General features: G+C 37.1%; 1 protein-coding gene across 6 annotated transcripts in view; it reads right to left on the bottom strand.

Annotated features, from left to right (window-relative positions):
* The window catches only part of BCAS3 (BCAS3 microtubule associated cell migration factor), a 384390-nt gene that overhangs the window by 221927 nt on the left and 141587 nt on the right, over positions 1 to 20876 (bottom strand). For all 6 annotated transcript variants that reach the window (XM_035889526.1, XM_009633926.2, XM_035889529.1 and 3 more), the window contains 4 exons: positions 20453 to 20603; positions 6172 to 6296; positions 5386 to 5551; positions 4111 to 4211 (listed from right to left, as the gene is read on the bottom strand). In XM_035889526.1, the coding sequence (XP_035745419.1) occupies positions 4111 to 4211; positions 5386 to 5551; positions 6172 to 6296; positions 20453 to 20603 (543 nt within the window). The remainder of the gene's footprint in view (positions 1 to 4110; positions 4212 to 5385; positions 5552 to 6171; positions 6297 to 20452; positions 20604 to 20876) is intronic.

Raw genomic sequence — 20876 nt, 5'->3', positions numbered from 1 at the left:
TGTGATGACAGTCTAACTATACCAGGTGATGGGATTTAGGTTATAGGAAAAACACCTAGGAAGAATAAAACATGACTTAAATTTCCTTCCTCTCTTGTGATTAGATTCAGGAGTTGCTCAGAAAAACAGGCGGATAAAGAGGTTATACTAGAGACACAAATAAGGTAAAATATGATGTGTGAAGTCTGAGAAGGGTAGGAGAGAAACACCTAGCACCTAACACCCAGCACTGAAGACCTGAGGATTGCAATACACCCGGGGCTTTGCGGGATGAACTCTTACAAAAACAAAAGTAAGTACGTCTGAAATCTGCTCTGTCAGAAGGTGAGAAGATTCTCAGGACTGGTTATTTTTACTCTGACCAACTGCAAAAGCCTGGAACGGGAGCAAGATACTGACACTTCCTGCAGGCCAGCAGGCCGTGGAATTTAACATGCAAGTTCACTTTCAAGCTATGATCTTACAGAAAGGTCCAAATCTCTCCCTACCCACTTTCTCGCCTCTCTGCACCAGCCACGGCTGCGATAAAGCGCTCAGGTCGACACGAACTGCATAGTCTGGTCCAGGTTTCTGCAGCAGATGTCACAGATGACCTCAAAGCAATGGAACAGCTGTGCTAATCCACTTACAAATACCCCTGGGATAAAGGTCTTGGACACTTGTTGTACCAAATATTTCTTCAAACAATGGTTCCTTGTTACTTCCTTATTAGCGTGAATATAACTTTAAGATTCTTTAAAAATATTAAAAGCTGAACTGTGTGTAAATGACTAAATGCAGTATTTTTAAAATATTCTCGTTGTAGCACAAGAACTCACTGGCCTACTTCATACTTTTCAGAGACTAAGGAAGATTTTGGTCCTGTGTTTTGGCATCAAACTGCATATTTATGAAAACCTGCACAGTATAGCCCTCCAACCAGACCGCCAGACATTTCATTGTTCTGTCCGGCTGCTGACAGAGGTACTCTGTGCTAAAAAGCACACTGAGTATTTTTCAATGACCCAGGGGGCAAAGGTCACTTATTATAAATGGATAATGAGACCTAATGCAATGTTCTGAGTGTGGACAAAGGAAGGGTCTATCCATACCCCCTTGTGACTTGGTCATTCAGGCTTTTATTTCCCCTGCACACTTAATGGAGCCAAACAATTGGCAGAAATGCTATACAGAAACTGAGAGAAACTGCTGTATTCTACCTCTGATAGACAGATACAAATAGTGACCCTGAAACGGCGCCAGAATTCCTCTTACCACTAACGTGGCAGACAGATGTAACATTCACCCGAAACCTCTATTTAGCCATTTGCTGGCAATTAAACTTACTGACGGAAGCGATAGCACATCAAACCACAGGCTTCAGCTAATGTCAACCCATTACATTACTGCAGGTAAGCAGAGCCAGATAACTTTGTTTTAGCATGTATTTAATAGGGGGAAAGCTTACAGGTGCCTTGGACTCTTTTGTGTGAATCCTGGTTTAACTCCATTTTTTCAGACACTTCACTGAGTAGCTTCAGATAGAACAAATCCAGAAGACAAATAAAACTTCAAAGAAGATCAGATACATATAAATTTCTCTGTTAATGTCATTTTTACTATGTTCTCCAGAGTCTTTTTTGTCTTTAGTGTTTATTATTCTATTTTCCTTTACATTCCACACCCATCTTAATGAATTCCTATTATGTGAATTAAAACCTGAATTAAAATTCTTCACCGTAATTCAAATAATGCAAACTCATTATTTTGCTGGAATTTAGCTACCACTCATTTGTCTTCCTTTAAAAAGTTTCCCATACAAAACGATTTGAAATGCACAGTATTTGAGCTGTTGATGAAAGAGAGAGTGAACCACATCCATCCCTGATTTCAGTACGTGGGATAAATGTGATCTGTGTATGTAAGCACTGATGCTCACAGAAAGGCTTTTGTTCAGACCGTATCTATGTAATACATTGCTTTTAATTTCAATAGAAACTAAAAAGCAGGCAAACTATTTTTACAAAATGTCCAAAACTCTCCAGACAGCATTTGTGCTCTTGGACCCATACTGCAACAACTGCATACTACACACAATATTTATATATTTATATGCTTGGTAATATGCAGGAAACCACCGTGGATGATTAAGGCATCTATAACTAGAGCAGAGAATTTGGGGAGGGAGAGGAGAAATCTGGCCCAAAGAGGCAAGCTGCAAGGATTCACAAACACAGGTAGCGTTCGTGGATTAAAGGTAGCCTTGGAGACTGTTTCAAGACTACTCAGTGTTGCTGTTTTCCCTGCAGACGCTACGTTTGGTAGCCTGGTTAGACAATTCTGCAAAGCAATAGCCTTGGCAGCCCTAAAGAACAATAAATGCGCACAGCAATGGACGGTATCCTTTTATCCTAATGCTTTCTCTTACACAGACATTTTAACTACTAACAGGCCACAAGGATATATATTAAAGGAAAAGTGCTGAGAAAGGGTCTTAACTCCACCTCCGTGGCGGCAGAAACAGATGATGTTTTTCCTTGCAAACACCTCTAGCTAAACATGACACTGAAACCCTGCAGTTTTTGTGAATGAGCCTGTTTGCCTTTTTTATCTCCTTATCATATGGGTTATTTAATGTCATCATCAGCAACAGGTGCATAAGCAATGGATAAAAATATAAATACCAAAATGAATTATCAGCAACATAAGCAGACTATGTGGCAGCAGTCACCTTAAACTACAGTATGAAATTAGACCTATGCTCTATAGTTCATAGCATCTATTAAAGGCTGTTACATAAATTACAAATATTGTTGATCTGATTGTACTCAAAGCTTCAAAATATTTATATGAAAATTTAAGTATAGGCTTGCACACCTCATTTTAGACATACTCATTTGCAAATAGTGATCTGTATTTGCGTAGTAAAATATTATACAACCAAAATAGATCCTTGCAACGACCTTTTATCATAACGCAGAACTCGCATACCTGTAAGTGAAAGTAAAATAACGCAGGAATCTAGCAAAAAAAATCTAGCCAAAAGGCGCATCTAACACAGTGTTGTGCGCTATTAATTACTTTTTTATATTCTTTTCTACCTTTTGAGTTTTCTTCCTTTTTCTGTGCAGCATGGAAAAAGGAAGACCCTAACCTTGTAGGTTTCCACGATATTTTGAGCTCAGAGCACATGCAACAGATGGACAGGTAGAAGCAACAGATCTAATCTGGCGCCAATGTCGCTTTTACCAGTCAGACATACTGCCTCTTGGCCCAGATGTCCACTTCCAGCATTTTAGACTGCCTGTGTCACGTAACAAGCTGGCGTTAGCTGCACTGACGAACTGCTCAGAGGGTCTAGTTTCCCCATGAGTACCTTTACATATGCCGAGAGTTGTTCCCTTGTGAAACTTTGACTCTTACATCACTTTGATCTTGACTACACCCTAGATAAAAAAGGAGAGACTTGCTACTTGCTGTTAATATTCTTCCCTTTTTTGAATTGTCAATATATAAAAAAAAAACCATAAATACCCATTTATTTATAAAACCAATATAAAATACATGGGTTTATATAAATATAATATACATATACCATATATGTATAGATACATATATATAAATATTTCTGAATATGCAATGCCATGCGTATTGGCTCCCTGCAAACAACGTGGCCAAACACAGGACGAGGCAGGTGGGCAGCCGTCCCTGGAAGCGATGCCAAGGCTCCCGAGGGAAGCAGCTGTCTGAGACTCTGGCTGGAAGTAGCCCAGCAATCAGGAGTTCCAGAGGAGAGGGAAAATGCAGATGCACTCACTTGTCACTGAGTATTGAATTCACGCGAGGAAATGGCTAAAAGCATGAGAAGAAATGAGGTGAAGAAACCCTGAAGACTTTAGGGCCTGCCAAGCACTCACATTTTGGCTACATGACAGCCTCACAACTTTGATTCATATCAAAAACAAACTGTATTTGCTATTCTGCCATTACCGATACAGTTGGTTACATGAAGCCCTATTCTGGGGGAGAACATGTGCAGAAATAAATGCAGGTTGAAAAAATAGCTCAGAAAAGTCACACTCGGCTTAAAATGTGCGCACAAGACAAGACAAAAAGTTGTCAGCTACTTACAGCCAGCAAGAAGATACTGGTAGTACTGTACGGCATCTGCAGCCAGCAGCAGTGGATGGTTTGCATTAAATGGTGGTTGGAGTTCATTCCACTGAGGAGTTCTGAGGTAAAACACAAGACTATTAATATTTAAGCTAATACAGAGAATGTAAATCAGTGTTTCTGTCATCACATGTAATTATCTATACAAGCTCACAAAATGTTTGTAATTATTTAAATTAGCTTGTTCAAACACTGCAATACACCACAGGCAGTTGAGCAGCATGACCAAATCACGCAGATTGTGAGGCAAAGACAATACTTGTTTGTTGACTGCAGCATGCATTGCGCAAAAAACCGACGAAGGCGGTTTAGATTAGCTTGGTAAATACATTTAGGACCATTGTATGTCATGCTGACGTTACATAAACACACAACAGAAGCTGGGGAACTTTTGTGTTCTGTTAACTAGCATGGCTTTGATACTGTAAAGTCATTGAGCATTTACAAACTGTGAAAATAAAGCTGTGTAAAGTTATGGACTATTGATCCAATTAGAATTTTCAATTCCATTACAACCTACTCATTTCAACAATAATGGTCTAGAAGTCTGTGTTGTAATTTTAATTAGGGTGGGCCATTCCTAAATAGCTTGGTAAATCAAGTATTGATCAATCTAGTCCAGCCATAAGCAGCACTAAGGAATACAGGAGACAAGAAAAATCGATAGAAAAATATTTTAAAACGTCAAAAGCACTGACAACACTTTCTCATCAATTTTTGTTTACTTTCTTCCACATGTCAGGAATAATTTCTTCAACTGTCTTAAGAAATGCTACCTTCAGCTACTTACAGGATAACTCACCTAATTCTTTGCAATGCTTAATCGTGGAAACCTCACTCATGTCTCATGGCAGAATTCTGTACTTTAACACTATTAAAATAATGGTTTCTAGTCCTTACATAAAAAGCTAAATTACAATCTGATCATTTAAAATCACTAATTGATAAGGATCTCTATTGATCCATTAACATGCTCATGTAGCTCCATGCCTATAGAAGGATTTAAATGGTTAGCTCCCATTCAGACATGTAAGCACTAACAGAACCAGGCTTGAATTTGCTACCGAGAGCCCTCTCTTTCAGTGGAAAACTTCAAGAGTCTTAAAGATAAACTTTAAGATAAAAATATAGGTGAAAAATCATGATGCAGTTCATTCATTCCTTCCAAAATAAAAAGCTCACAATCATTTTCTGGACAAATAAAATGAGGAAAAAGTAAAAGGAATGAGCTACCTAACCAAAGTCCAGCTGGCTCTTGGGCATGTCATCATTTCCAAAGGTGTGTCATCACTAATCTTCGGAGCAGTGCTGAGCGGACGTGGTTCCAATACGTGCTCCACCAGGCTACCGTAACAACTGATAATATACAACGACTCCACTACAAACTGTTTTGATTGATCTGTTTGCAAGAAGAAAGAAAATCTTATCGCAGTAGCACAGCAGAAACAGAAAAAACACACACAGAAATAGTTGGCTACTTATTCTTTTAAGTCTCTTGTCTCTGTATGCTTGCAGTCAAAAATGTAAATTAGAAGGGAAAGGGCTGGCGAGACAAAAAGAAAATTGTACAAAGTCCACAATTCTCCCCTTGTTTCAAAAGAATATGAATATGTCATATAAGAGAAGGCAGAACAGAGTTTCTCAACAAGGCATGTGCAGGTAATTGCATGATGCCAAACATATTTCTGTACATTTGCTTTAGCAAGGGTGTCTCACCTTTACCTCACAGCTTCTTCAGTGAAACTTCACACAGTATCTTTGGATGGAACTATCAAGTTTGTTTTCTGTCATGATATCATAATAAAAGACCAATGATTTATTTCACTAATGCAAATTTCTTGTAAATTGTCCTATTTACCAAAAGCACCCCAAACACGTTCCCAAAAATTTCCACCGTCACTGAGTTTAAGGAACAAAATCTACAGATAAGCACCACCTGCTCAGAAGTTATCACAAAATGAGAAAATAAAATAGAGAATTTAAATTTAAACGCAAGTCCTATTTTTGTAATATACAAACCTTTTTCTCTTTTCAGACCAGGATTGTTTGCAAACCATGACCTTGATGATCCAAAGACTGCAGCGACACAGAACTCTCCTCCCACAGACTTACTGGGTGAAATCTGTGGAGCCGGTTTGGATTTGCTTAAAGAAAGAACAAAATAAAATTATGAAAGTTAATTCTCAAAAATTAAGATGACCCTTGCTTAACAGTCATCCTAAGATATTATTTCAGAAGTGGTGAATATCTGCGTTTCCCATAGGATTTAGCAGGATTTACGGATGCTTAGTGTTTCTCGATAATAGGTCCCAAATTCCCCTTGATCACTGAACTCATTAACTTGAAGAACAGCACTGGCTCATAACGCAGAATTACTTGGACTGTTTAAAAGACCCAATATTGAATATTTGCATTCAATAGAAACAACTTCCGAAGTGAATACAAACATTTGTAATCTTAAGTCCTTTGGGAATGAAAATATAGATTCTGGGTCAGTCATTCTTGGTGGTTGATATTTTCTTGTATTTTCAAAAGAAACTTAGAAATAATGCTCACATCGACTGCTGATCAGTTGTAACTCAGCACAGTTCTGAGGCCATTGAAACCACTGGAGTATATGTGACATGGGCAAAAGGGTAAGAGGGAACAGCATGCGGAGGGTACACGGAAAGGGAAACAATGCATACACTCATGAGCTACGTGTTAAAACAAATCAGTAATTATATCATGTAAAAAGCGATTAAGAGACGTTCTCCTCTGAAACACCACAATGTGCATGTAGCAGATACAGCGGTTTATAATTACGTTTCACTGAAACATCATTTAGTGTCCTTCCATACAGGAATCTGAAGATGTGTGACATTATGCTTTGTATAAAATCAAAACTATTTTCAGACCATTGCCCATTTCCTCCTTAAACCAGGACTGCACCCTTTCCTTAAGAGAAAAGCTGTTGGAGAAGCTCAGGCAGGATTCCTCCTTCTCCATGTTCCCTTTTTTCCAGTCTTTTTAATGGGATTATTTTATATTTCTCTCTCTACTCAATTTCACTGCTCCCTTCCCTTGCTACCTCCCCCTCCTTTCCTTTTTTCTTCTATTAATTTCTTGTTCCACATTATATCAGCCTGTGATTACACCATCACATTAACTTGGTCGTTTTTCACTTTTCATCTTCAACTCTAAGAAGCGTGTGTGTGCATCTATGTATGTGCACACAAATTATTGCGGTATTATGATGGAATTAAGCAGCAGAAAAATATTTTAAATCAGCAGAAAGCAATTCAAACACTAGCCATAATTTAATGGCACTTAATTCACACTACCAAATTTTTGTTAATGGCATATTACTCGTATACAGGTGAAGTGGTTCAACAGAATGAACCAATAGCCATAGTAAAGCAAGAACAGATTATGGATCAACGTAATGTAACGATAACATAAGAAAAGGAAGTTAATCCAAAATTATTCTACAAGCTGGGCTTCTCTAAAACTCCTGCAGCTGGTGCAGAGATTGCATCTCTCCACAGACCTATGTCTTGGTCTCTTACAGCTTGGTCCTGATCTCACCGAAATAAATGGCAAAACTCACACTGATCTCAAACACTTCACCTCCTTCCAACAGCTAGCTGTAGTAAGTGACATGTGGAAAATATGGCATACGGTTAAAAACAGACAGCCTCCATCATTACTGTCATGCAACCTGAAACATGTCCAATTGCCTTCAACTTGAACTCACCTAAAGCAGCAAGTACTTTTTATATAGCATACCAGAAATTAGGTCATTTATGAAAATGGGAGAAAAGACTAATTGTTTGCACCCGCACTGTATTTTCAGCCAGGTTCCTGAAAGGGATTTACAGAAAGTGTAACTGAGCTTCCCAACACCTTGTGCAGTGTTACTCTGCCAGTTTTACAGATGGACTCACTGAAGCACAGAGGGGCTAAGCTACTTGCCATAAATCACACACAGGGCAAGCCTATGGTCACGTATTTAATTTAGAAGGAAAAAAAAAAAAAAAAAAAAGGGAAAAAAACCCCCAAACCTTTCAAAAGGAATTCCAGCACACTGGTCAGAGTCAATGGAAAGACTCAGACAAACTTTGAAGGACTTAGATCAGTCCTGAAGCTCTCGCACATGCACGAGAAGCTAGAACGTCCCAAAAGGGCAATTGCAATTTATAGTCAGTAACTCTGATATTGAACCACCACAAAGCACTTAATATCCAACTGTTAAAACTACAGCTACAGATTACTGGGTCAGAAATCTGTGTTCCAAAAAGTTCCCGACTATAAATATATCACCTTGCTTGCAGTGGCACTTCACGATCTATATTAGAATATTTAAATTGATATTAACATACTAAGTACTTAATAGCTGCTCAGAAAAATTCAGAATAGATTTCTTTCACTTTGAAATAGCCATCTGTCACACTATTTCATATTTTTAACCAGTTCTGCAACAAACTGTGTATCAATAACTGGTTTTAGCTCTCATCTTCCAAATATTCATACATGAATATTCCTTCAGAAATGAAAATGTAAATGCATGCACTAATTATAGCCTTGTTACTTACTGATTACTTCGATCAATAAATTATTGTTTTTAATATAGAAGAAGATTGGTCAGAAGGATGGTGTTATGCATCAATCAACACAAAGCAAGCTACGAGTACAGATATGACTCAGCCATATTCACTTCCTCCTCTAAGCTCTTGAAAAGAAAATCTTTCTAAACTATCCTAATATTTTTAATATTCTGGATTTTTACTCAACACAATCTGAGGAATAATAATAATTTTAATACAAAATAATTGAATATAACATAAAACAATATAATAATATACAAAATTTAAAATCAGAAAAAATTGGGAGTAAATGCAATTCTCAACTACAAGCTGGAGTAAACTGTTACAGAGACATAACTGACTTCAACCATTTTTTCAAGCCTTTAAGCAGAAGGCGATCTGCTACTCAAACAACACATTTTTGCAGGGTTCTCCACACTCTCGGTCCCAAAGACCTACGCTCAACCAAATACAGTTATAAACAACCTTAGAGGAAATGGTTTAAGCTACGTTCTATTTACACCACGTCTTTAAGATGTACATCTTTCAGGGCATGCATTTAAGTGCTGGTTTCAGTGCCAAAACGTTTTCCCTTCAAGAATGATGTTTTGTAGACAGAAAGAGCAGACCTTGTAAAACATGATTACTCATGTGGTTAAGCTTAGTCCTGCTAAAAAATAAAAGGCAAACAAAAAAAATGACTAGTGCATCATATTGGTTTAGACATGTTTCTGAAAAAAACTGCTGAGATTCCAGCAAGTCTTTTCCAAAAACTATTGTAACTAAGGAATCTTTCATTTTGCCACCATTTTACATCATCCCTGAGTTTTCATCAATACATTCCAACTCAAATTTCTTTCTTTCAGTAAACTTCAAAAGCCCAGTTATTTTCAGTAACAGTAATGCCATTAGAAAAATATATTTTCGTGTCATTGTGATATTTTAACAACTTGGAAACTATAAATCCTCATTATTATGTAGATGCAAACACCCTCTCAGCTTTATAAATGATAACAAAACAATAATGTTGAAGGTAGGTGGTGAATGACTTGTTTCTGCTATGAACTGCTGCTCTTTACTTGCTCTTAGCCTGTCAGCACTTCATAAATTATTCCAAGAACTGAAATTAAGGCACGTTTGGCCTCACTTTTGAAAACAATTAATTTAAAAGAATCTTCACAATATACTAACTTTTAAAAGGTTGTACCATATTTTTACTGAAAGGGGTTGTGATGCAGGAAGAAGTGCAAGTTTATTGGGAACCAGCACTAAAAACAAGAAAAAGAAGCTAATGGGACCAAAACGTTCGCCCTTATAATTTCATTCTTCCACAGTGAGCAACAACGGCACTATATTTAGGACATAAGGCGTCCAGAAAGGCAGTGTACTTTTTCCTGTCTGGGTCTACCCAACTGTGTAACTACACCATGAATTCAATGAGACACAGCAGTATTTTTATCCCAATTGTATCTGTGCAGAAACCTACAAGCAGGAGGACAATAATAATAAAACCCCCTTTCGATTACGTAGTTCTTGTTCTGCTATAAATTTAATAAGAGCTGTGCCTCAACTGAAGGCCATGTTCATGTCATTTTGGTCACCAACCGCTGACATTCACCTGCCCCAGATGAAGTCAATGACAAAGTCACCTACTAAAAGCCAGGTTAACCCCAAACTCCAGCCAAACACCACAGTATTCAGGGAAATTTGTGTTGTTGATAATAATGAACTTCTCTAACGTAATTTTGGAGGATTACTTCCATTTTAAGTGCAGAAGCACTGAGATGTAGATGTATACATCTCCAGTGAAAAACATACAGGAACATGTTCCACTGAAATGGCACAAGAAGTGATGGGAGCAAACTGAAGAGGAAAATTAAGACATCAGTTTGTCAGATCTTAAAAACTTGAAGAGGCTCAGCAATAGCATGCAAGCTCTTTCGTGTTGACAATGCTGTAAGAAAAGATTAAGAGCCACTGAAACAATTCAGTGCTACCACTTGTCAACTTCTGTAACGAATCAAACCCTGCCACAATCTCTGGAAATGTATTGTGCTAGCTCTTTATAAAAAGAGCTAGCTTTATAAAAGCATAACTAATGACAATATTTTCACTTGTCACTTATTTTCCTACTTTATGTAAGAAAGAATGAATAGGTATTAATACTATTAAAATATTTTTAAAACCATAGGCAGCTATGAAAAGCAGAGGTTACACAGTACAGCAATGGGGTGCTCCTCAAAGAGCTTTACATCTCACAAAATACTGCTGGCTCTTAAATTTGTCTTTAAGTTCATAGTCAAACAAGTGACATGACTTTAAAAAAAAAAAAAATCCATACATATGATATGAAGGAACTGCTTTACAAGTTCAAATATTATCGATCAAATAGAGCCTGCAAAGATTGAGCATCACATTGGGTTTATATTCCCAACGAATTGGCTTCAAATACATCAGATTCATAAAAACAAAAGCACTTATCCACAGCTCCACAGCTAAATGCACTGAAATGAAAACATACCTGATTTTTGAAGGTAAAAGTTTTGTTTAGACTACATAAGCAGCAACAGAAGTATCAGGAGAAAAATACCGCATGAAATTTGCAATTACACATAAAATTACTGAAAAATCTTATCTGTCTCAAAATACATACATTTTAATGAATTTATCATCGTGCCTAAAACAAGAAAACAAAGACATGTTTCCAGTTGTCAAATCATGAAGAAAGCAAGAAAAAGCAAGAAAAGAAATGGTAGGCTCCTTTATTCGCTAGGCAGTAAGCTGTCAAATCTCCATTCATTTTGTTTACATAATTTTAGGTCTCATTAAGACTTTAATGGAAACAACATGACTTCTTCCCCCACCCAAAGTGTGTTTTTTATCCTAATTTCTCTGTAGGCTAGTAAAGACCATATTTTTGAGCTAGCATTGGCATTAAACAAACCACAAAAGAGTCTTGTGAAAGACAGGCAACAATTTTTGAGTCTATTTCATATATTCCCCTCTTTAATCTAGGCCTTTTAATCTTGCCTCAATCTAAAATAATTTCTGGTTGACAAGCATCTCTGCTGCTGCAGGCAGGGGGTGACTGAAACATCCATTTGCTAAGACAATCCACTTTCAAAACTCTTCTTCCAGAGCCTTTTCAGTTCTTACATCGCCATCAGACAGAATAGTTAGGTGCATCGTAAGCTACATTTAGAAATGGTTCTCAGGAAGACTACTTCAGTAACCAGATATTCTTTAGGAATAAGGCAATGTCACCTTCTTTCCTAGAGTGTCCTATTTAGTGCCTCTGCTTTTCCTGTCTTTGGTACAGCTCCCCTATCCCTCATCAGCTGTCCTCTGCCATTCTCTTAAGAACTCTTTATCCTAATGAAGCTCTTCAGAAAGTTCTTTCTGCTGAAGACAGTATTTTGACAGAGACATAAGGGAGTGATATATGTGGAACAAACTTCTAGTAGTAGAAACAAGAGCCACATACAAATATTCTAACAGATGCTGATAGATATAAGCTAGTAACTACCCTTAGCTAAACTTCAAAAAGCCCCAAAATAACTCCAAACCCCTCCTAGCTGAAAGTTTCTATATTTTCTAAGAAAGCTGTAAGATGTTCCAACTTCTTCCATTCTTGTTGCCTAAAACTTCAACCACCTAACCCCCATCTGATGATAAAAAGGTGACCGGAGGTTATGTAGCACTGTATGAATACTGAACCACACTCCAACACAGGGAAACCTGTTCAAACTTGGGTTTTATTTCTGTCTGTATTTTTGTAAGATGCTGCAATTTTACATTTTAAAACCCAACCCCCCTTATTATTTCAAATATCCTGATTTTAACGGAACTGTGGTTTATTTTTTTCTCAAGTGTGATAAGCTGCTTTTTTTTATTTTGAGTGCCCATTTTACTTTCTTCATCTCTCTTACTGCAGTACTATACTGTCTACTCACTGCTAATCTGGCTTATTTTCCAGAGGTCATCATCGATGTTTTCTGTCTGTAAGCAACTTAGTGCTACAACAATAAAGGAAGCTATATAGAAAAAAAAAAAAAAAAGAGGCTTGTTTTAGAAATATATTGCAATCATTTTTGCCTAATGGGAAATAATTTATTTTTTCAACTTCTCTGCTACTTAAAAATTAAAAGCCCTCTCAAAGGTAAAAAAGAAAAAAAGTGAATGCATTTCTTTGACAATGCTTGATGGTGAACACACATCCATAGTTTAAAAGTGAAATTATGCAGTACTTCCACCTATGGATCAGCCATGCAAGTAAACAAATTAAAAAAATTAATCCAAAATTAAAAAGCCTAAGCACAGAGTTATTTTCAGTGAGGACAGCAAATGAATTATAGGCATGCTGGGTTTGAACTGGGAACTCACCATGGAGCTTTTATGGAAAAACATCCTGCTCCAAACAGGTAAGGTCTTCACGTAAAGGGGAAAAATGCACAGAAATTAGATGAAAACTCAATTACCAACAAGTACACTGTATATCATGCTATTAAGATTTATGCAGACAAAATTAAACAAAATAATTTTTTATAACCGTTCATGATGCCCTGGAAGAGATGTAGACCTCTAATGTAACCAGCATGCTGACGCCCACAAACAGAACTGCTCACGTGAACAGTCCCACTGCCAACGCAACCACCCACAGAAGCGGGAGCTGACGGGGTAGGCTCTTCATGCACAACGGCTGTGGCAAACGTAATGCATCAGTCACAAGCAGGCTTTAACATTCTAATTCAAGTCGGACACAATTTAGGTCTCCTTCCTGAAATCTCCTGACAAATCTGAGGCAAAAGCAGTCAAGAGCCTTAAACAGACATTAAAGTAAAAACTAATAGAAAAAGTAAATTAACATCAAAAGGAACAAAGGTGTGGGTGTTTTCCATGAAACACTGAAGGTCTGAGCGGGAAAGTTTTACAAATTGACTGGAAAGAGGCCATGTCCTAAGTAAAAACAACGACAAGTACAAGCATAATCTTTTAGAGAAAATTACTGAGCCCTTTCCCTAGGACAGAAACAAACTCTTAAATTAAAAATCTTTAGCAACTGTATGACACAGCAATCTTATTCCCCCACTTACAAGCTTGCACGGAATGCAGGAAAGAGAACTCTAACTTATTTCAAATGCATTTGATGTTAAAAATCACTTCATATAGACCTTAATGTTTGTGGCCACTCAACAATTTATCTCCACCATGATTTTGTTGTTGTTGTTGTTCAAGTATTTTGCACAGCCTATAGTTTTTAAAGTGGTAGCGCACACCATTAATTTTAGTGCATTTTTAATGGCTACCTCCCTTGTGCTTCACATCACCCTTGAAAAAGCCATTGCCATACTGACATTTGCACAAAATCTGAAAGGGAGGAACAGGAGGTAAATTTAGAGCTACTCACATGCTCAAGGCTTATCTGATTCTCATTTGGAATGTAACATCATCCAAAAAATTGCTGAATAATTGATTTTGTAAATGCCAATGTGTCATTTTTCTTTTTCTACTCTGACTCAGCGATAAATTCTGGCTAGTTGAAACAAGTGAAATATTTTCAGGCAATGAACTAACAGGAAAGTTCTATCATAGAAAGATCCATAAAGCACTCAGCCATATACCTACACAATTAAAAGGATACCAGCCTGATAAAAAAGAATCCTGTGAACTAAAATTGACACGAGCACAACATCCATGAATAAAGACATCCTCTTAAAAAAGCATTTAGGTGAAGGTACAAACCTAAGACACATTCTTCAATATCCAAAGATGTAAAAATTCAATGAAGAACAGAATATTGCAGAAAAAAACCCCTATTTTTCTATTAGTAATATAGGCCAGACAACATATCAAAGCTCTTCTGAACTCTGTATAACGAACTAGCCTTTAACTGTATTTAAATATATGTTTGGTTAACACTTTGGAGGAGAAAGCTCATTTGGTAGAACCAGCTGCCTTAATATATCATCTCTGAATCGTGATAAAGCCCAATTAAATAGTATGAACTGTATGAATTGTATAACCTCCTATACAGTCAACACGTTCAGTCCCTGAGTCGAAGACTGTTCTAATGGCTCAACAGAAGATCAGACCAGCACTACCACACTGTTTAAATATTTAATGGAAAGCTAAGTCTTCTGCATAACCCATAGCCAATATAATTTAAACCCTAAAATGTATCTAGTGTAAATTTGAAGAGTTACTGGAGAGTGGTCAAATCTTACTGGGAGCTTGGAATCTCTAAATTATGATCCTGGACATTCTGCAAGTGGTTTTTTTTCTGTCCTCTCTGCCTCAGTTTCTCTGTCAGCAAAAAGCAGGCAAATGACATTTAGCTGAGCTCATTAAAACATTTTAGAAGATAACATAGGCTTTTTTTTTGTTTACAAGATACTATGTTGACCTGATTATATTTGCAAATTAAAAAATTCTATTTTAATTACAAATTGACCCAGGTGGAAATATGCTTCAATGGAAGGTTTTGTTTGTTCGTGTTTAACATGGCTACAAAATCTTGTGTCATGAAGAAAATGTAATTACACATCCAAAGACTACAGTGGAGTCTTAATAAACAGCCTTAAGTCCGAGAGAGACAACTTAGCATTTCCTTTACGTTCACAAGACCTGATTTCTTTTACGATGGCCATTTTTTCCTATGATATTTACATAAGCAATTGTTTTTCACTATTTCCTTCACATAATATGGACAGTATGCTCATTGAGAGAGAGGATGTACAAATTACAGGATAACCCAACCTTGAAAAGACAGCACCAGATGGCTGTGCTCGGCGACAGTAACAGAGCAATGCCAAGGCAAAAAAACTCACTGAGGTTCCTCGTTCTCATAGCTTGTGAGAAATTCCAAAGGAAAATTTTTGAATGAAGATGATTTACAATTCCAGATTCCAACAGAATTTTCTTATTTTCTTATCTGATTCTGATTTTTAGCAAAATGAAAACGGAAAAAATCTTTGATTGTGTTATTGTGTTTAATAAAAACTATTTAAGCTTTTAATAAGCCATGCAACACCCACTTATTCTAACCCTCATCACTCTACGTTGCCACAGCGAGAATCCTTTCATAAATAATGACATCTTAACAAAATCTAGTGCAAATAACTATATTTTATATCAATTACAAATAATTACGGTAGTTTCTTTATTACCAAAACGTATTATAAAAGCTAAAGGTGACACAAAACACGACTGAGAATTGTGCCAGAAGGCGGAAGCCTGGCTTCACCATGCAGGAAAGCTGACCTATTGTACTGAATTCTTTAGCTTTATTTTTTTTTTTTTGACTTTTTTAGTTACTTTTTCTATTTAATTGTACCATGACATCATGACTTTGCACTCCTTATTTTTGTTTGCTTCAGTAGTAGAACCTGGGATAAATTAAGCTCTCCGAGTCAAAATAAAACAAATGGATATCAGTGGTTTTCAGTGTAATATAAGCAATGAGAAACACTGAAATGATAAAATTGCATCAGACACTTTACCTGCTTTTCCCCTTCCTTACTGGGGGTTGAATGAGGGATGGGATGAATGAACGGATGAGAGTTTTGTGTTTAAAAACACACTATCAGAATCTTTTGGATGGAAAAAAGTAAGGTTTATTCCTTTTCCTATAAGGTACATTGGATGTCTCTGTTTTGACAAGACCCAACTAATGCAGGTTACATCCTGGTGTTTCACTAAAGCTATAATGAATTTGAGAATGGAGTATGATAGAAATATAATGACCATATCCCTTGAGAAAGTTAAAACAAATGCTGCTGTCAGAGAAGCCAACTTTTACAACAGTTTTTCAGTGTTTCTTTTGGGGCAATCACTTATCCTTTTATTTCCCCCCTTCCTACTACAGCTCATCTGTGTCCCCACATTCTTACAAACTGGAAAATAACTACAACTCATTCCACAAATACAAGGAACGCTTATAAAGCTATTGCAAAGCACAAAGCTGTCTTCTAACATATTCTGATTCACTGCCTTTTATAGACAAGCATGAGATGGATCATACAGTTCTTCCCCTTTCAAATCTGTAAGCTCTTTGTAAATGAGCAATGAATTAACTCATTCACCAGACCTGAGAAGGAATTCAGCATTACTATTAAAATTTGGAGAGGGAAACTGAGGCACGGATATAGAAAGACTTATTAAATCCGGCTCTTTTACTGTCTTACATCCCCTTAATCTTTAAAACATAAGATGCTTCCTTACTCATTAATGTTAGAGCCCCTTTGGGAAAGCCTATCTGCTCCTCAGAATGTGCTGACAGTACAAACTACAGGAAAGCGAGTCAACGGGATGACAAAATACAGCGACAAAAATTAAGTGCTTCATGAAGGTGCAGAAATTACAATGAGAGACTTGAAGAAGCAAGGAAAAAACAGAGGGCAGGGACCAAGGAAACAACAGTGATGGCAGGAAGGGAGGTAATGCTCTGAGATACTTAGTGCTGAGAATGTAAATTTTATTCAGAGTAAGTGAGTTTAATGACTGATCAGAAAATGTTCCAAACCCCGCAAGTTTACATGAGAAAAGAAGCATCTGTGATGAACAGCGCGGTAATGACACAGCTCCAGATTCTGGTCTTTCATTCCCATAGGGCTACTGTGAACACTTTTAAAAAATTTACTGCCATTCCACTTGTCAAGTAAAATGACATGCTTTGCAGCTCTGCTTGAGACACATGATGTTAAGAGCACTGATCAGTCCTTTCAGTACCTGAAAAATAATCTGCTGTCTTGGATACTAGCAGAAAAAAACCCAGTGTGACTTTTTGGTTAATAAAACCTGCAAAGCTTAATTAGGATGTCTAGTATTAAAGAAGCTTTTCAGACGTTAAAAGCAAATAAAACGGACAAATCCAGAACTGCTAATTGTATGGTATTCCTTTGCTGTTTTCTTTTTACTTTTACAAATGTACTGCAACAGATTAAATATTTAATTCTTTAAAAGTAGCAACAACAGAAAAGGAATCTGCTTTGAGGGCCACTGAACAGCGACTGTAAAATCCAACTGCTAGCGAGTTCGTCTCCTTTTCTGATCGCTGCACAATCACAAGGTTAGGCAGCTGCTCCCAAAGAAGAGCCTTGTTTCCTCGGAGCAGTGCTTAAAGGTGCTGACCATGTAGGTGCAAATACATCTGTCTTTTGCCATTTGCAGTAATACATGCCTCCTACACTTCTCAGAGTGAGGCAGATGGTCCCTGTCCTGTCTAAATATTACACTGTACAGACTTACATTGCTATGTGTTTCTAGAAATACGAGGGCAGATGTTAAATATGTTAAACACACGCTTTGCCCCCTGGAGGTTTAAGTTAAGGCTGCTGTCTCAATTTGGTCATTTTAGGCATGCCAGGCTTCTTGGATCCTAGGCATTCCTCTTAAATCCCTGCTTTATAAATACAGCTTTTCATGTTAATTTTGTGTGCTTTCATCAAATATTTTGGATGCAGAACAAATGAAGGAAGCTCTCAGTTTAGCATTAACCATCTACACAGGCTTCGCTGAAAATTATGATCCTCATTCATGAAAACTCTATTTACACAGCAGGGTATTTCCCATGACTGTTGTTTTCCCCCCTTACATAAGCCTCACTGAATATTTTAAATTTAATTTGTTTCAAAAATTACACAAAATAGTAGGACAAGGACAGTTTGTGAATAGTAAAATTTACTTGAACACGAACACTCTCTGAATATGTTTAAGATATTTAAGAATAAAACATTAAATAAAATAATGCGGATTTATTATATTTGCAATAGTTCTGAAAAAGCTTGCTGGTATCACCACAGCATTAAGGAAACAGCCTTTGTAGAGGCCACTGCATGAATTACTGTTGTAGACCGAGTGATTTTTTTCAAATCACCATCCTCACCATTGCTCCTATCACCCCACCTTCCCCCTGGGAGACCCTCAGATGGCTTTTTATTTTCTCTCTCTGTCTTGTCCCACCTAGTTCTAGGTGTCTATTCATTTCTAGGAGCCTACCAACTGAGCCCAGAATTACATTTCTGTCCTTCTCTCACTGAACTCTTCAAGTGACCTTTTTGATATTTGTCCCTCTTTCAGGAACCGTAACTTCCTGCCGATCTCCATCTGCACCAGCCTCTCTCTGATCCTACCTCCCTTCCTGTCCTCTTCCAAGATCACCCCTTTCTGTACTCTCAAATTTCACCTGATTGCTAGTGCGACCTATTCCTCTTGCCTGTGTTTAAATTGTAAGCAGGAAAAAAAGCAAAAATAAGCAACGGAAATGTATGTGTGGAAGAAGTTAAACCACACTACTCTTGTGCTGTTTCTTTACCGTTTCATAAGTCCCACTTACAATTATCTGTGAAGTTCAGGAACTTATCTGCAGACAGTCTCTGTGCTTAGGGCAATTGTGTGTTCGTAGTTCATGATTTGGCTCAACACGCTTACTGAAATTCCTGTTTACAGCAGCGAGAGCAGGACTGGATTGTTAGATAGACATATATAGAGATCCACATGTATATATGTGCATACATATGTAAGCTTTAGAACCTCGTTGTGCGTACTTAGTGCACTAAACAAACAAGAACAGATTTTACAGGATGTCCTAAACACTCAAGCACAGAATATGGGAATTACTCAGGGAGAGAGGGAATATCCGCGAGCTCTCGCCTGAAAAATAATTCCCGGTTCACGAAACACAAGGTAAAATTCACTCCACTATAGAGGTTTGAGCAAGAGACCACTGAAGCAAGCAAGACAGTGCCTGCACCCATTTGCCAAAATGCAGGAAAATGTTATGAACCCATAAGACTCTCAATTGTTTTGTCCAACCACATGCCATACATGATTTATTTTTCTTTAAAATATAAAAGCAATCTGTAGATGAATGGGTTAATCAGGCTTTTAACTAGAAAATATTCAGGGATTTGAACAACCAGAAAGTGAGAGGACAAAAAAATATAACGATCACCCACTAGCTTTATGTATTAATCGCAAAAACTGAAGATTTGAAATTTAGCAAGAGAAAAGTATCAACTGTTAAACACTATCAATTGACTTACTTAAAAATTGTTACAGTTTGTGAAGCTCACAAAATCTTCTTACTAATTATAACACACATATATTTAGTAGAGCTTTTCACAACAAATATTTTGAAGTCCTCTATCATGGCACGGTGAGAAGTACCAAAGTGCAGCTGGCTCCAAAATCAAAGTCCACATGTGAATTTCATAGTACAGAACAGTCACTTTGGAGGAAAAATAAGGTCAAGAAAACAGCAGGATTAAGTTTTCTCTTTATACTCAACCTGGCTTACTGTCTTTCCTTTTCTGATAGTTTCTGATCATTTCTGCTTGAAAACTTTGGTAATCAAAACAAACTTTAAAAAAAAAAAGTAAACCCATAAATTATTCTGATTGAATACAGCTCTGCTTATGTTTCATACCAATTCCTGGTGTGAAACTTCTCCTGATGTCAGCGTACAGTATTTCCCATATGGCAGACTGCAAGAAAATGACCCACCCAAATGAACACTCCTGAATTTGTAGAGATTTGTTTTCAGGCTTTGTTTACTTATCTGACGCTGTTTTTTTCTTGTCTCCTCTTTCCCCCACCCCTCCCTTCTGTTGCCATTAAATTACACACACTGAAATTAAAATAAGGAATAAAACTAAGTATCAGCAGTAACACAAATTATTTACATATTAACTATAAATAACAGAAAGGTGAAGAAAGGTTCGCGCAGATACACTTACCCTGTGCGTTTGGTGATGGTCCCCAATGTCATTGGCTGCTTGATCTGAGCAAGAGGCAACACCACAGTCAAACTTGGAAGAGGCAGAAGTCGAGGGTTCCCAGGATTATTGTTTGTGAAGTTATTGTAAGTGTCTTGGCTGTTCAATTTACCTTGATGGGACAGAGACGTAATAAAACACATTATTGGAATTTTTTCTTCATTTATCGTTTTTAACAATTGCCTGAAATAAGCCATTGCCCAAAAAAAAGAAAAAAAAAAGCCAAATAAAAAAAAGAAATAACGAGCTCCTATTGTAAGCAAAAACATATCTAAAAAAGTCATCTTCATCTCAGGTAAAAAATAAATGACAATGGAAGCAGCAAATGTTTATTTTTATATATGGGGATACGGTCCCCTTCCATGGAAAGGAAATTATTCCTGCT

The sequence above is a fragment of the Egretta garzetta genome, unplaced genomic scaffold (assembly GCF_000687185.1).
Source record: "Egretta garzetta isolate BGI_Z169 unplaced genomic scaffold, ASM68718v1 scaffold112, whole genome shotgun sequence".
NCBI classification, from domain to species: Eukaryota; Metazoa; Chordata; class Aves; order Pelecaniformes; family Ardeidae; genus Egretta; species Egretta garzetta.
This window is presented reverse-complemented; position numbering and strand designations above follow the sequence as displayed.